We start from the raw sequence: 15,766 nt of genomic DNA on the forward strand, positions 1-15,766 counted from the left end.
GTACCTGTCCTGGGAGTGTTTGATGGGGGCAGTGTAGAGGGAGCTTTACTCTGTATCTAATATCGCGCTGTACCTGTCCTGGGAGTGTTTGATGGGGACAGTGTAGAGAGAGCTTTACTCTGTATCTAACCCCGTGCTGCACCTGTCCTGGGAGTGTTTGATGGGGACAGTGTAGAGGAAGCTTTACTCTGTATCTAACTCCGTGCTGTACCTGTCCTGGGAGTGTTTGATGGGGACAGTGTAGAGGGAGCTTTACTCTGTATCTAACCCCGTGCTGTACCTGTCCTGGGAGTGTTTGATGGGGACAGTGTAGAGGGAGCTTTACTCTGTATCTAACCCCGTGCTGTACCTGTCCTGGGAGTGTTTGATGGGGGCAGTGTGGAGGGAGCTTTACTCTGTATCTAATATTTGCAGTATCTGTCCTTGATGAGACATAGGACCATGGACTGGTTGCAGCACAGAAGGGGGCCAGCTGTGTTCATTCCTACTTTCTGCAAGGATAACTCACTAAAATCCACTTCCCTGCTTTAACCCCAAGCCTTGCACATTCTTTTCCATTGGACACTCGTGTCGTTCTGTTTTGAAAGCCTGATTGAACCAGTCTGCACCACATTCTCATTCAAAATCGTAACCTCTCACTGCATAAAAATGGTTTCCCTCATGTCCCTGTTGTTTCTTTTGCTCGTCACCCTAAATTGGTATCCTTTGGTTCTTGACCCTTCTGCTAATCTTCCTGTCTACATTGCCTGGATCACTCATAATTGTGAACACCTCAATCAGATCTCTGTTGAATCTTTACTTGTCCAAGAAGCACTGCCCTCGTCTCCCTCCATTCACCAACCTTGGAACAATTCTCAGGAATCCTTTTCTGCTCTCTCTCTAATGCCTTCACATGCTTCCTGAAATGTGGTACCTGTACTTGGACACCGTACTGAGGCCAATCCAATGTGTTATACAGATTTATCATCACCTCTTGCCTTTATACTCTGTATCCCTATTGATAAAGTCACAGAACCTGGATGATTTTTAACCACCTCTGAGATTAAACTGTCTGGCCTGTACTTGCTGGGTTTATGCTTGCACACTTTTTTGAATAAGGTTTAATATTTACAATTCTTAGATCCTCTGGTACCACCCCTGCATCTAAGGAGTTTGAGAAAATTGGGGCCTATACCTCTGCAATTCGCATCCTTACTTCCCTCAATATCTTTGGATGCATCTCATCTGGTCTTGGTGAACTTTAAAGTACAGCCGACCTATTTAATGCCTCTTTATCATTTTTTGGTCCATCTGGGCGGCATGGTGGCGCAGTGGTTAGCACTGCTGCGTCACAGCGCTGAGGACCCGGGTTCGACCCCAGCCCTGGGTCACTGTCCGTGTGGAGTTTGCACATTCTCCCCGTGTCTGAGTGGGTCTAACCCCCACAACCCAAAGATGTGCAGGGTAGGTCGATTCACCACACTAAATCACCCCTTATTGGAGCTAAAAAAGAATTGGGTACTCTCTTTAAAAAAAAAAAAAAAAAAAAAAATTTTTTAAATGTTTTTAATTTTGGTCCATCCAATGTCTCAACCACCTTTTTTCCCATTATAACCTGAGCAGCATCTCCGTCCTCGGTAAATGCAGATAGGAAGTACTCATTTCATATCTCTTCCACTTTCATGCTAAAATCCCCTTTTCAGTGCCTAGTGGGGCTGGTTTAGCACAGTGAGATAAACAGCTGGCTTGTAATGCAGAACAATGCCAGCAGCGCAGGTTCAATTCCCGTACCGACCTCCCCGAACAGGCGCCGGAATGTGGCGTCTAGGGGCTTTTCACAGTAACCTCATTGAAGCCTACTTGTGACAATAAGCGATTATTATTATTAAACAACCCCACTCCTCCTCTTGCCATCCTGTGACTGTTTATGTGCCTATAGAAGACTTTTAGATTCCCTTTTATGTTAGCTGCCTCGGAATTATTTTTGATACATTTAATTTTAGACCCGATCCTAAAACTGGAAAATAAATAGCTTGTGTTTCAATGGTGCCTTTTACACTACAACATCAGGAAGTTCCAACGCACTTCATAGCTAATACTTTGCTGTGTTAGTGTTGTAACATAGGGAAGTGTTACAACCAATTTGTGGGAACAGGTTCTCAAGATAAATATTTTGGTGATGTTGATTGATAAATGGTTTTGTTAATTCATCTTTACGAGATGTGGGCTTCGCCGGCTAGGCCGGCATTTGTTGCCCATCCCTAATGCCCTTGGTGGTGAGCTGTCTTTTTGAGTCGTAACAGTTCATTCGGTCGCACGGTGGCACAGTGGTTAGCACTGCTGCCTCACAGCACTAATGACCCGAGGTGGTACAGTGGTTAGCACTGCTGCCTCAGCGTCAGGGACCAGGGTGGCACAGTGGTTAGCACTGCTATCTCTCATCGCCAGGTATGTGTGTGTGTTCTATTATTCATTTTAGAATATTGAGCCAAACCCTCTTAGAAACTGAACCAGATTCACAGATTCATGTCATGTGAATGTGGAGACATGTTGGGGAAATCAAATATAAAAGCAAAATGATGTAGATGCTAGAGATCTGAAATAAAAACAAAATGGCAGAAAAGCTGCACAGGCCTGGAAGCTGGGGAGTGGGTGGCGTAGTGGTATTGTCACTGGACTCGTGCTCCAGAGACCATGGGTAACGCTCTGCAATCCAGGGTTAAATCCCACCACGGCAGATGGTGAAATTTGAATTGAATAAAAATCTGGAATTAAAAGCCTAATGATCATGAAACCATTGGCAATTGTCATAAAAATCTACTTTGTTCACTTCAGTGAAGGAAATCTGCCGTCCTTACCTGGTCTGGCCTACCTGTGACTCCAGATCCACATGGTTGACTCTTAAATGCTCTCTCAGAGTAAATAGGGACGGGCAATAAATGCTGGCCCAGCCAGCGATGCCCACATCCCGTGGAATAATTTTAAAAAGCATCTGTGGAGAGAGAACTAGTTCTGAAGAGGCATCATATTCACCTCAAAACGCTAACTGTTTCTCTCTCCACAGATGCTGCCAGACCTGCTGAGTTTTCCCCTCACTTTTCTTTGGGAGGAAATCATCGTTGACTATTCTCTCGGCCACAGAGTTTTGTAGATTTCCTTTTAAACGTATTAGTTTTTGTCAGCCAACCACAGGTTGTGGTGAAATAAGGCTTGCATTATCAGCCTTCAACATGGTTGGTCATCTGTGTCTCAATGTGGGCACAGGATGTCCCCGGTGAGGACGGAGTTGGCGAGCGCAGTGGCGGAGGTGCGAGAGCAAGGGGAGGCGCTGAAGGAAGTGGAGGAGACGTTATTGTAGCACGGTGATCAACTTGCCTCGATGGGGAAAGAGATGCGGAAGGTGATGGATATTAACGAGGATCTGCGAGGAAAAATGGAAGACCTGGAAAACAGATCCAGGCGACAGAATTTGAGGATTGTGGGGCTGCCCGAAGGAGTTGAAGGACCGAAGCCGACTGAGTATTTTGCCGCAATGCTGGCAAAACTATTGGGGGAGGGGGAGGATCCCTCCCGTTATGAACTGGATCAGGCAGGCTCATCAGTCATGGAGGCCTGTACCAAAGGCGAGTGAGCCGCCAAGGGTAGTGACTCTGTGCTTCCGTAGGTACAGGGTGAAGGAGAAGGTCCTGAGCTGGGCCAAGCAGAAGCGGGTGGTGCAGTGGGCTGGAGCTGGTATACGTGTATACCAGGACTTTACGGTGGAGCTGGCAAGGAGGCGGGCTGCCTTCAACTGGGTGAAGAGGGCACTGTACATTAGCAAGGTGCGGCGCGGCATTGTATATCCAGCGAAGCTGAGGGTGACTTACAAGCTCAGGGACTTTTATTTTGGAACGGCGGAAGCAGCGGAGGAGTTTGCGAAAGCAGAAGGACTGTGGCAGAACTGACAAATTGAGGCCGATGTAACCTCATGACTGTATTTTCTTCTTTTTTGTATCACTGCGCGCGGGTGTAGAGACTAAAGGAGCCAATGTGGTATGTATTTGGACAAGGGACGGGACTTTCACTCGAAAGGAGGGCTCTTTGGGATGTAGGTGGATATGCGGGGTTTGTGTGCTAAAAGGGGATCTTTGGGCTTTCCTAGGGCCGGGCAAGTGGGAAAGGGACCCGGGCGGGGGCCTCCACGCTGGCCGGTTTAAGCCGGCCAGAGAACGGGAGTGAGGTGGGGGGAGGGGCTGCAGCCATCGGAGCCTGGCAGAACAGGGTCCGAGTGGTCTAGCCGGGGTGGAAAGGAACTGTGGTTGGGAGGAGGAGTTTTACAAGAGGCAGTGAACGGGAGGAGCTGGAGACCTGGGGTGGGGGGGGGGGGAGCTGTGTAAGATTAAGGGTGACTACGGGTAATCCCTGATTCCTTTTTGTCATTTGTTTATGTAAACATGTGGGCTGAGGTTTGGTGGGCGGATGGGATCGTTGTTATTATGGGGATTGACATATCTTGCTGATTATTGTTTATTGTTGATGGATGTAAAATGTGGGAGAAAATGTGAAAAAGGAGGAGAATGAAAAAAAAACAATTTTAAATAAAAAAAAATGTGGGCACAGGGTGGACAGAATATTGGCTCCTCTTCCCCCATGTTGCTAAAGTTAAGCAATCGATGTACACATCAATAATTGTAACTGTGAAACATCCACTGTTTATTAATATGGCCCAAACTAGAATCATTGACTCACACTGTGCAGAAGGATATTATTCATTCCTATGCCAGCTTTTTGAAAGCACTATCCAATTAGTGTCACCCCTCTATTTACTTTTTTTTTTAATGTACTTTATTCCAAACGTGTTAAAAGAAAAGCAACATATACAAAAACACTCCACAAACTCAAAGCCCATAGTTTGTACAATGTTTCCCCCTTTTTATCTCCTCCCCCACCCCACAACGGCGACGAACAGTTCCTCAAACATCGTCATAACAATCCCCACTGTGTCTCGAATCCCTCTGCTGAGCCCCTCAAACTTAATCTTTTCCAACCGGAGAAAATTGTGCAAGTCCCTGGTGGGGTATCCAACCTCCAATTCAACAAGATCCTTCGCTGGGCAATTAGAGAGGTGAAGACCCCAACATCGGCCCCCTTCACCTCCAGCAGCTCCGGCACTTCCGATACCCCAAAGATCGCCACCGTAGGGTCCAGCTTGACCTCCACCCCCACTATCTCGGATAGTGTCCCAAACACTGCTTCCCAGTATCTCTCCAGCTTCTCGCAACCCAGAACACGTGCGCATGATTCGCTGGCCCTCGCTCATACTTCTTGCACTCGTCGGCCACCCCCTGGAAGAATCCTCACCTGGGTCACAAGTACTCTGTGCATCACCTTAAACTGAATCAAGCTCATCCTCGTGCAGGGGGAGGTTGAATTCACACTACGCATCGCCTCACACCACAGTCCCCAGCCTATTTTTCCCCCCCCAAATCCTCCTTCCATTTTTTCTTGATCCACACCACCTGCTCCCCCAACCAACTGCATACATCCCCAATCCTACCCTCTCCTGACTCATCTGGGAACAGCAGTTGCTCCAATAAGGTGTTCTCCGGCAACCTGGGAAACGTCCTCCACTCCTTTTGTGCAAAGTACTTCACCTGCCTATATCTAAATTCACTCCCCCCTCGGCAACTCAAACCTCTCCGCAACTCTTCCAGACCTGCAAACCTTTTAAGTACAAGTCCCTCATCCTCATCAGGCCCGCCTCCCTCAACTTCCTGTACATCCCATCCATCTCCCCCAACTTAAACCTATGATTCCCGCAGAATGGTGTCAGCACCGACATCCCCTCCAACTTAAAGTGTCTTTGCAGCTGATTCCATACACTGAGCATCGACCGTACCACAGGGCTCCCTGTATAATTCCGCGGAGCTGGGCAGCGCAGTGGCTAGCACTGCTGCCTCCCGGCGCCGAGGTCCCAGGTTCGATCCCGGTTCTGGGTCACTGTCCGTGTGGCGTTTGCACATTCTCCCGTGTTTGCGTGGGTTTTGCCCCCCACAACCCAAAGATGTGCAGGTAGGTGGATTGGCCACGCTAAATTGCCCCTTAATTGGAAAAAATAACTCCCTTACTTTGTCCTCTGTGCCCCTTTTTTAAATTATAGTTGTAGTTGTGATTTTTCAAAAAATATAATTCAACAGTTGTTGATTTAGTATGTATGAAATGTGTGACTGATCTGATCTCTTCACACATCTCCTCTCCCACGTAGTACTACACCCAGTGCCTGTGTCTATGTATTTACATTGTGGTATTTATAATAATATAATCTTTATTAGTGTCATAAGTAGGCTTATGTTAAAACTGCAATTAAGTTACTGTTAAAAGCCCCTAGTTGCCACACTCCGTCGTCTGTTTGGGTACACTGAGGGAGAATTCTGAATGTTCAATTCACCTAACAAGGTTTCCTCCGGAGCACCCGGAGGAAACCCACGCAGGCATGGGGAGTACATGCAGACTCTGCACAGACAGTGACCCAAGCCGGGAATCGAACCCGGGTCCCTGGCGCTGTAATGCAACAGTGCTAACCACTGTGCTACCATGCCGCCCAATTTTGTGTTTGTCCTATTATTTATTTTATTTTCATGTACGGAATGATCTGTCTGAGCTGCAAGCAGAACAATACTTTTCACTGTACCTTGGTTCACGTGACAATAAACAAATCCAACCCAAAATGTGTGCCAGCCTACCGCCTGATAATCGGAATGTGGCGACTAGAGGATTTTCACAGTAACTTCATTGCAGTGTTAATATAAGCCTACTTGTGATAATAATAAAGATTATTAAGCATTTCATTATACAGTTAAGATTGGTAATATGGCATTCAATTAATAAAAACAGGAAAATAAAAATATTAAGGTGGAAAATACACTCCATTTTCTGCTGGTTACAATTTTACACAACCCTGAGCTTTTGGGCTTCCTTTGATAAGCAGTAGCTGATATAACTGGGGGAGTGCCTTGTACAACACCTCAGAACATATAGGGGATGGACTAACAAGGTATAACAGATAAAGTCTTGCTGAACAGGTCCCAAGTTCACATCCAGAACACAAAATGGTTCAATCGGAAATGCTCATAACACACTTAAATTTAGAGGAATCCTTTTCACGGGTGGCACAGTGGTTAGCACTGCTGCCTTAGTGTCAGAGACGGGCAGCACAGTGGTTAGCAGTGCTGCCTCAGCATCAGAAACCTGAGTTCAATTCTGGCCTTGGGTTCCTGTGTGGAGTTTGCACTTTCTCCCCGTGTCTGCGTGGGTTTTCTCCGGGTGCTCCGGTTTCCTCCCACAGTCCAAAGATGTGCAGGGTAGGCTAATTGTCCATGATAAAATTCCCCTTGGTGTCCAAAGATATGTAGGTTAGTTGGGGTTATGATAATAGTACGAAGTCTTACAACACCAGGTTAAAGTCCAACAGGTTTGTTTCGATGTCACTAGCTTTCGGAGCTAGTTTTCGAAAGCTAGTGACATCGAAACAAACCTGTTGGACTTTAACCTGGTGTTGTAAGACTTCGTACTGTGCTCACCCCAGTCCAACGCCGGCATCTCCACATTATGATAATAGGACAGGGGAATTGGATCTGGGTGAGGTACACTTTTAGAGGTTGCTGAAGACTTGATGGGCCAAATGGCCTCCTCCTGCACTGTGTGGATTCTATGTTAATGCAAATTATATGTCCCATAAATTAAGGGATATGTATACTCTTTTTATGTATTCAAATGCAGTAAAGAAAAATATCTTTAAAAAAGGATAATTCTTGCTTGCTGAGCATGCTGTTTAGCCTGACAAGTGTCAGACAAACACTTTGATCATCATGGATCCCATCAAAATTTAGACAAACATTGAGAGCCAGGACAGGATTGTCTGATAAAAGATCATTTTACATTATGAACTGTTCCGTTACTGTTATAAATTGCTGATGTTTCATATTTTCAGGGAACTTCCACAAGCAGGGGGAGGTTCGTAAGAAGGAACTTCTGCAGAGCTGTGCTGTCCTGGGCCTTCCTTCCTCGCATATAACCATTCTGGACCACAGGTAGATATTTCAGCAATAGTGCAGAGTGTAGCTCTGAACTGTACGAATGACATGAGATAGATCTTTGGTGTGTCTAATAATAATTTGCCATGTATGTTTTTAGAAGTACTTTCAAGATTAGCTTTCCCACCTTACAGCTCTCTTATAAATGCTGCTTCACACTGAAAGCACAGCACGATAACTGTTTTAATTCATTCATGTGATGTGTGCATCACTGACAAGATTAACATTTATTGCCCATCCCTAATTGCCCTAAGATGGTGATGAGCTGCTTGCTTGAATCATTGCAGTCTGGGTGGGATACTTTTCACCTTTCGGCCCTCTCCCACGTGGTGATATTTCAGATGCTGTTGAACATCGAACAATACAGCGCAGTACAGGCCCTTCGGCCCACGATGTTGCACCGAAACAAAAGCCATCTAACCTACACTATGCCATTATCATCCATATGTTTATCCAATAAACTTTTAAATGCCCTCAATGTTGGCGAGTTCACTACTGTAGCAGGTAGGGCATTCCATGGCCTCACTACTCTTTGCGTAAAGAACCTACCTCTGACCTCTGTCCTATATCTATTACCCCTCAGTTTAAAGTTATGTCCCCTCGTGCCAGCCATATCCATCCGCGGGAGAAGGCTCTCACTGTCCACCCTATCCAACCCCCTGATCATTTTGTATGCCTCTATTAAGTCTCCTCTTAACCTTCTTCTCTCCAACGAAAACAACCTCAAGCCCATCAGCCTTTCCTCATAAGATTTTCCCTCCATACCAGGCAACATCCTGGTAAATCTCCTCTGCACCCGCTCCAAAGCCTCCACGTCCTTCCTATGATGCGGTGACCAGAACTGTACGCAATACTCCAAATGTGGCCGTACCAGAGTTCTGTACAGCTGCAACATGACCTCCCGACTCCGGAACTCAATCCCTCTACCAATAAAGGCCAACACTCCATAGGCCTTCTTCACAACCCTATCAACCTGGGTGGCAACTTTCAGGGATCTATGTACATGGACACCTAGATCCCTCTGCTCATCCACACTTTCAAGAACTTTACCATTAGCCAAATATTCCGCATTCCTGTTATTCCTTCCAAAGTGAATCACCTCACACTTCTCTACATTAAACTCCATTTGCCACCTCTCAGCCCAGCTCTGCAGCTTATCTATATCCCTCTGTAACCTGCTACATCCTTCCACACTATCGACAACACCACCGACTTTAGTATCGTCTGCAAATTTACTCACCCACCCTTCTGCGCCTTCCTCTAGGTCATTGATAAAAATGACAAACAGCAACGGCCCCAGAACAGATCCTTGTGGTACTCCACTTGTGACTGTACTCCATTCTGAACATTTCCCATCAACCACCACCCTCTGTCTTCTTTCAGCTAGCCAATTTCTGATCCACATCTCTAAATCACCCTCAATCCCCAGCCTCCGTATTTTTTGCAATAGCCTACCGTGGGGAACCTTATCAAACGCTTTGCTGAAATCCATATACAGCACATCAACTGCTCTACCCTCGTCTACCTGTTCAGTCACCTTCTCAAAGAACTCAATAAGGTTTGTGAGGCATGACCTACCCTTCACAAAGCCATGCTGACTATCCCTGATCATATTATTCCTATCTAGATGATTATAAATCTTGTCTCTTATAATCCCCTCCAAGACTTTACCCACTACAGACGTGAGGCTCACCGGTCTATAGTTGCCGGGGTTGTCTCTGCTCCCCTTTTTGAACAAAGGGACCACATTTGCTGTCCTCCAGTCCTCTGGCACTATTCCTGTAGCCAATGATGACATAAAAATCAAAGCCAAAGGTCCAGCAATCTCTTCCCTGGCCTCCCAGAGAATCCTAGGATAAATCCCATCAGGTCCCGGGGACTTATCTATTTTCAGCCTGTCCAGAATTGCCAACACCTCTTCCCTACGTACCTCAATGCCATCTATTCTATTAGCCTGGGGCTCAGCATTCTCCTCCACAACATTATCTTTTTCCTGAGTGAATACTGACGAAAAATATTCATTTAGTATCTCGCCTATCTCTTCAGACTCCACACACAATTTCCCATCCCTGTCCTTGACTGGTCCTACTCTTTCCCTAGTCATTCACTTATTCCTGACATACCTATAGAAAGCTTTTGGGTTTTCCTTGATCCTTCCTGCCAAATACTTCTCATGTCCCCTCCTTGCTCGTCTTAGCTCTCTCTTTAGATCCTTCCTCGCTACCTTGTAACTATCCATCGCCCCAACCGAAACTTCACACTTCATCTTCACATAGGCCTCCTTCTTCCTCTTAACAAGAGATTCCACTTCCTTGGTAAACCACGGTTCCCTCGCTCGACGCCTTCCTCCCTGTCTGACCGGTACATACTTATCAAGAACACGCAGTAGCTGATCCTTGAACAAGCCCCACTTATCCAGTGTGCCCAACACTTGCAGCCTACTTCTCCACCTTATCCCCCCCAAGTCACGTCTAATGGCATCATAATTGCCCTTCCCCCAGCTATAACTCTTGCCCTGCGGTGTATGCTTATCCCTTTCCATCATTGAGTGTTGGCAACTGTGGTCATGAGGCCGAGTTTCAAAACACCATTAACAGACTTGATGATTCGGAGGAGAGAATCCTGCACATTGAACATGATGCTTCCTCTGCGGAGACAAGAATTCTATCCTTGGAAAATCAGCTGAGTGGCTTAGATCCTGGAAGACTTGGAGAACCAAGGTCGAAGAAAGAATGTCCGATTCGTTGGTCTGCTGGAAGGTGTGGAGAGTAAGGCTCCTGTTAGGTTATTTGACGACTGGCTGCCAAGTTTTTTCCAACTGGATGTGAAAGCTGGGTGTTTCAAATTAGAAAGGGTGCATCATATCCTATCTTTGAAGACAAGACATCATTTTCATTCCAGGCCCTTAATCATTTGCCTCGATAACTTTGGGGATTGCCAGAAGGTCCTGGAGATGGCAAGGTGAGAATGGGACCTGGCTTCATGAGGGAATGAGGATTTCCTTTTTCCAAAACATTTCAGTGGAAACGCAGGCCAAGCGTAAGGACTTTGATGGACTTTAAAGGCGGCTCAAGTCTGCTGGAGTGAATAATGTTATGAACAAAGAACAATACAGCACAGGAACAGGCCCTTCGGCCATCCAAACCTGTACCGGTCATGATACCAACCTTGTCCAAAACCTCAGCACTTCCTTGTGCCGTATCCCTCTATTCCCATCCTATCCATGTGTTTGTCAAAATGCCTTTTGAACGCCGTTAATGCATCTGCTTCCACAACCTCCCCTGGCAACGCGTTCCAGGCACTCACCACCCTCCGTATAAAAAAACTGCCTCGCACATCTCCTCTAAACGTTGTCCCACAGACTTTAAATTTATGCCCCCTGGTGACTGACCCCTCCACCCTGGGAAAGAGTGCCTGCCCATCCACTCTATCCATGCCCCTCAAAATCTTGTAGACCTCTATCAGGCCACACCTCAACCTCTGTCGTTCTAATGAAAACAGTCCGAGTCTATTCAGCCTCTCCGCATAGCTAACACCCTCCAGACCAGGCAACATCCTGGTAAACCTCCTCTGCACCCTCTCCAAAGCCTCCACATCCTTCTGATAGTGTGGCGACCAGAATTGTGCGCAATATTCCATGTGCGGCCTGACCAAGGTTCTATACAACTGCAGCATGACTTGCCAGTTTTTATACTCGATGCCCCGTCCAATGAAGGCAAGCATTCCGTATGCTTTCTTGACTACCTTCTCCATTTGTGTTGCCACCTTCAAAGATCTGTGGACCTGCACGCTCAGATCTCTCCGACTTTCTATATTCCTAAGAGTTTTGCCATTTACGGTATATTTCCCCTCTATGTTAGGTCGACCAAAATGCATTACCTCACATTTGTCTGGATTAAACTCCATTTGCCATTTCCCTGCCCAAGCCTCCAACCTATCTATGTCCTGCTGTATCCCCTGACAATTCTCAACACTATCTGCCCTCCACCAACCTTGGTGTCATCCGCGAACTGACTAATCAGACCGGCTACATTTTCCTCCAAATCGTTTATGTATACTACAAACAACAGAGGTCTCAGCACCGATTTCTGTGGAACACCACTAGTCACAACCTTCCATTCAGAAAAACACCCTTCTACTGCTACCCTTTGCCTTCTGTGACCGAGCCAGTTCTGTATGCCTCATTCTGCAATCCTGAAAATTGTCTCCAACAAAGTCTTTCGATAATCCAACTACTGCCTTGACTGCATTGAATGAGGAGCAATGATTTTTAGCTCAGACTAACTCGAGCTCCAATCAGGACTCTTTCACTGTGATGGCAGGGTCCCAGGTTCGATTCCCGGCTTGGGCCACTGTCCGTGCGGAGTCTGCATGTTCTCCCTGAGTCTGTGTGGGTTTCCTCTGGGTGCTCCGGTTTCCTCCCACAAGTCCCGAAAGACGGCTGTTAGGTAATTTGGACTTTCTGAATTCTTCTTCAGTGTACCCGAAAAGGCGCCGGAATGTGGCGACTAGGGGCTTTTCACAGTAACTTCATTGCAGTGTTAATGTAAGCCGACTTGTGACACTAATAAAGATTATTATTATAAAATTATCAAGGGAGTTTCTGTTATATGAGCACTGATTGAATGTCTTCTGCTTCTCAAATGTTTCAGGGACTCATATTATCTTATCTTAGTCATGGTAGATGTGCCGTGTGCTTATTATCCGTCATTTTTCTTCTATTGTCCGAGCATTAATCATGGCAGAATCGAGTGGCACGTTGCCAAAGGGTGGGTGGTGATGGATACAGGTCTTCATGGACGGGTCTAAAATGCGGGAGGGGCATTCGATTCCCATTACCTTGTTGGCCCTTCTTTCTTCCTCCTTGTTCTGGAGAAGGTATCCAGATGGTAATGGCAGTGTGGCCATGGGGTTAATCCTACGGGCCCTCGGTCTTAATGAGGAATATCCCCCGAGAAACATTGTGGTTGTGTTTTGTTATTATGGGAGGGTTTCTGTTTTGTTGACTCTATCCTACTTTGGTTCAGACAGGACTTTAATGCATGAAAGGAATGGTTTGGGGATACCCTTGTGCCTCTGGTGTGTAATGAGTGTAGGAATTTCAGATATATTGTATTATATGTATTTGAGCAGTAAGGGTTAAAAGTCTGGGTTAGTAAAGTAAGTAAATGTTTTTCTTAAAATCCTGGTTTACAAGACAAGCCAAAACTTTGGCTCCGTGGGATAATTAAAGCACGGTAAAAGTTGGGCAAATGGAATTTTGTTTATATGAAGAAGGTTCCCTGGGGTGTAGCTGAACATTGTGTTTGGCATTAGGTGATGTCGTTAATGGGAAGAGCCAGAGGCCGAAGCAGTCAGCTGTTGAGTTTTGGAGTTCAGTTTCGATCTGTCTGTGAACAGATTAGCAGTTTCTCTCGAACCAGCTTATCCAAGATATCTCTTTACAGCAAGTGTCCTGGGTCTGCTAACTGTATTTAAAAGTTGCTTGAGTGGAGATGAAAGATAGCAGTTAGGAATTTGTGTTTCATTTCATTGTTAAGCATTGTTTAACTTGTAAGTAGAAGCTATTTTCTTTATGATGTTGAAGGTAGTTAAAAGACTGTTAATAATAAAGTTTATCTTAATATTCCTATCCCTATTTGTGTGTGGAGTCACTCGTGGAGCAAAGTATTCTTTCCTCACAGTCTTTCAAATTTAATAAAATGTTGGGTTTTGATTCAGTATCCTAGTAACTGCTGGGGACTGGTCTGGGATCCCGATTGTGGCGCAAACATCCAGCCTTATTCTTCTCTGTGGCCTAATTAACGGTGGCAGTTATTCTTAAAATTTTCTCATGGAATTGGCATCCATCACCTATCAAAAAGACCATAAAACATGGGCAGAATGGCCTCATTCTGCTCCTATCGAGTCTGCTCCGCCATTCAATCATGGCTGATATTTTCTCATCCCCATTCTCCTGCCTTCTCCCCATAACCCCTGATCCCCTTATTAATCAAGAGCCTATCCAACTCTGTCTTAAAGACACTCAGTGATTTGGCCCCCACAGCCTTCTGCGGCAAAGAGTTCCACAGATTCACCACCCTCTGGCTGAAGAAATTCCTCCTCATCTCTGTTTTAAAGGATCGTCCCTTTAGTCTGAGGCCTTGCCCTCGGATTCTAGTTTTTCCTACAAGTGGAAATATCCACTCTATGTTGGCTTGTCAGAATCCTGTAAAAGGAAAAAGATCCTGTCCTTTCTTAAGAAGAAAAATGTCGATATAGCTTTATTCTGACTTATTGCTATTGGGCTTTCCATGAGCAAATTCACCGAATTTTAATTCAGTTTAATTTGTCTCATATTGTTCGTCTGAATCACCATACTTTGGGTTGTGCGATCTGTAATGTTAATCATCTGTATTAATATGTTCTTGCCCTCTTTTCCCCACTCACTGTGTTAACTTGCTGTTAGATTGATTCAGCATTTAAGTTCGAGGCTCTGGTTCCTCAAATGTACTGTTCCAAATCTGTTCTATACTTTTATGCTGCCAGTAACTCTTCTTCTGCCTGTACCCGTTTTGCACCAAAATGTTCTGTTATTTGTTGCATTTATTATTTTAAAAAATGGGGGAAAACCTAATTTAAAATGTTTTTTTTAAATGAAAACCTAATTTAAAATGTTTTTTTTAAATGGAAAGCAACTGGAAGTTTGTGGTCATGCTTGCGGGCTGAGGGAAGGTGTTCTACCAAGTATCACCCAGTCTGGATTTAGTCTTCCCAATGTAGAGAAGACCGCATTGCGAGTAGCAAACGAGGTGCAAGTGCTTCAGCTAAAAGGTGTATTTGGGGCTTTGAACGGTGAGAAGGGAAAAGGTAAAGGGCAGCTATTGCAAAGGAAAGTGCCATGGGAAGGGGATGGGAGAGGACCGGGGTATCACTAAGGCAGTGGTCCCTGTGGAATGCTGACGGTGGGGGTGGGGGCGCGGAAGGGGTGAGGGCAGAGGTGCGGGAAATAAGTCAAACTAAACAATAACCCAGTAAGACAATTTATGGCATAGGTTTCACTTGCTCCATGTTTACAAAGAGTTTGCACATTCTGTGGGGGGGATGGGCAGTATATCTGAAAACTAGGACGTGAGCCCATTAAGTCTGTGTTTGCCTTATCAGACATGACAGCTGAGTACTATGTAGCACTGCTGTGTGTACTCCACTGACCCCATGCTTTTTTCATCTCCGAGGCTTCAAGCCAGTTATGTGCAAGTAATGTACGTAAATCAACATTAATCTGAACCTTCTTTCAGCACACTTCCCCTCAAATACACACATCAGCTGTAAATTTGGGAAATTAAAATATTTAGCGAATACGTTCATCAGTTTCACAAGCAGCCCAAGCAATTTCATTGATAACGGGTTGGAGTCCAGAGTGATTGACGTGTGAGCAGCCAAGCAGGACTGTGCACCCTGCACCTCGGTGCACGGAGAGTCTGCACATGTTGCGCAACTTGACAGCAGAGTATTTATCTCCAGCCATGCCCGGAGCTTTTTACTTGTGAACATTCACCTGCATTAAGCAAACAAATGTGCGAATAGTGCTCGCTAATATTTACTGACAGCACCATGGCCGTCTACCAAGCTGGCATCTGTAAGTGGGTGCATGCCCTGAAATACAATGGAACTTGGCTCTATTGTGGCAGGTTCCACAGGAGCTGTGCATTAAGTATCCACACTGTTTCATTTAG

At 45.6% G+C, this 15,766-nt stretch overlaps 1 protein-coding gene across 1 annotated transcript in view; it reads left to right on the top strand.

Annotated features, from left to right (window-relative positions):
- Positions 1–7,938: 7,938 nt before the first annotated feature.
- Positions 7,939–15,766, top strand: part of pigl (phosphatidylinositol glycan anchor biosynthesis, class L) — a gene marked incomplete at its 5' end in the record, with an annotated part of 95,317 nt that continues 87,489 nt past the window's right edge. Inside the window, one exon of the mRNA XM_072470046.1 lies at positions 7,939–8,048. Coding sequence (XP_072326147.1) covers positions 7,939–8,048 — 110 coding nt within the window. The remainder of the gene's footprint in view (positions 8,049–15,766) is intronic.

The sequence above is a fragment of the Scyliorhinus torazame genome, chromosome 12 (assembly GCF_047496885.1).
Source record: "Scyliorhinus torazame isolate Kashiwa2021f chromosome 12, sScyTor2.1, whole genome shotgun sequence".
Classification (NCBI taxonomy): Eukaryota; Metazoa; Chordata; class Chondrichthyes; order Carcharhiniformes; family Scyliorhinidae; genus Scyliorhinus; species Scyliorhinus torazame.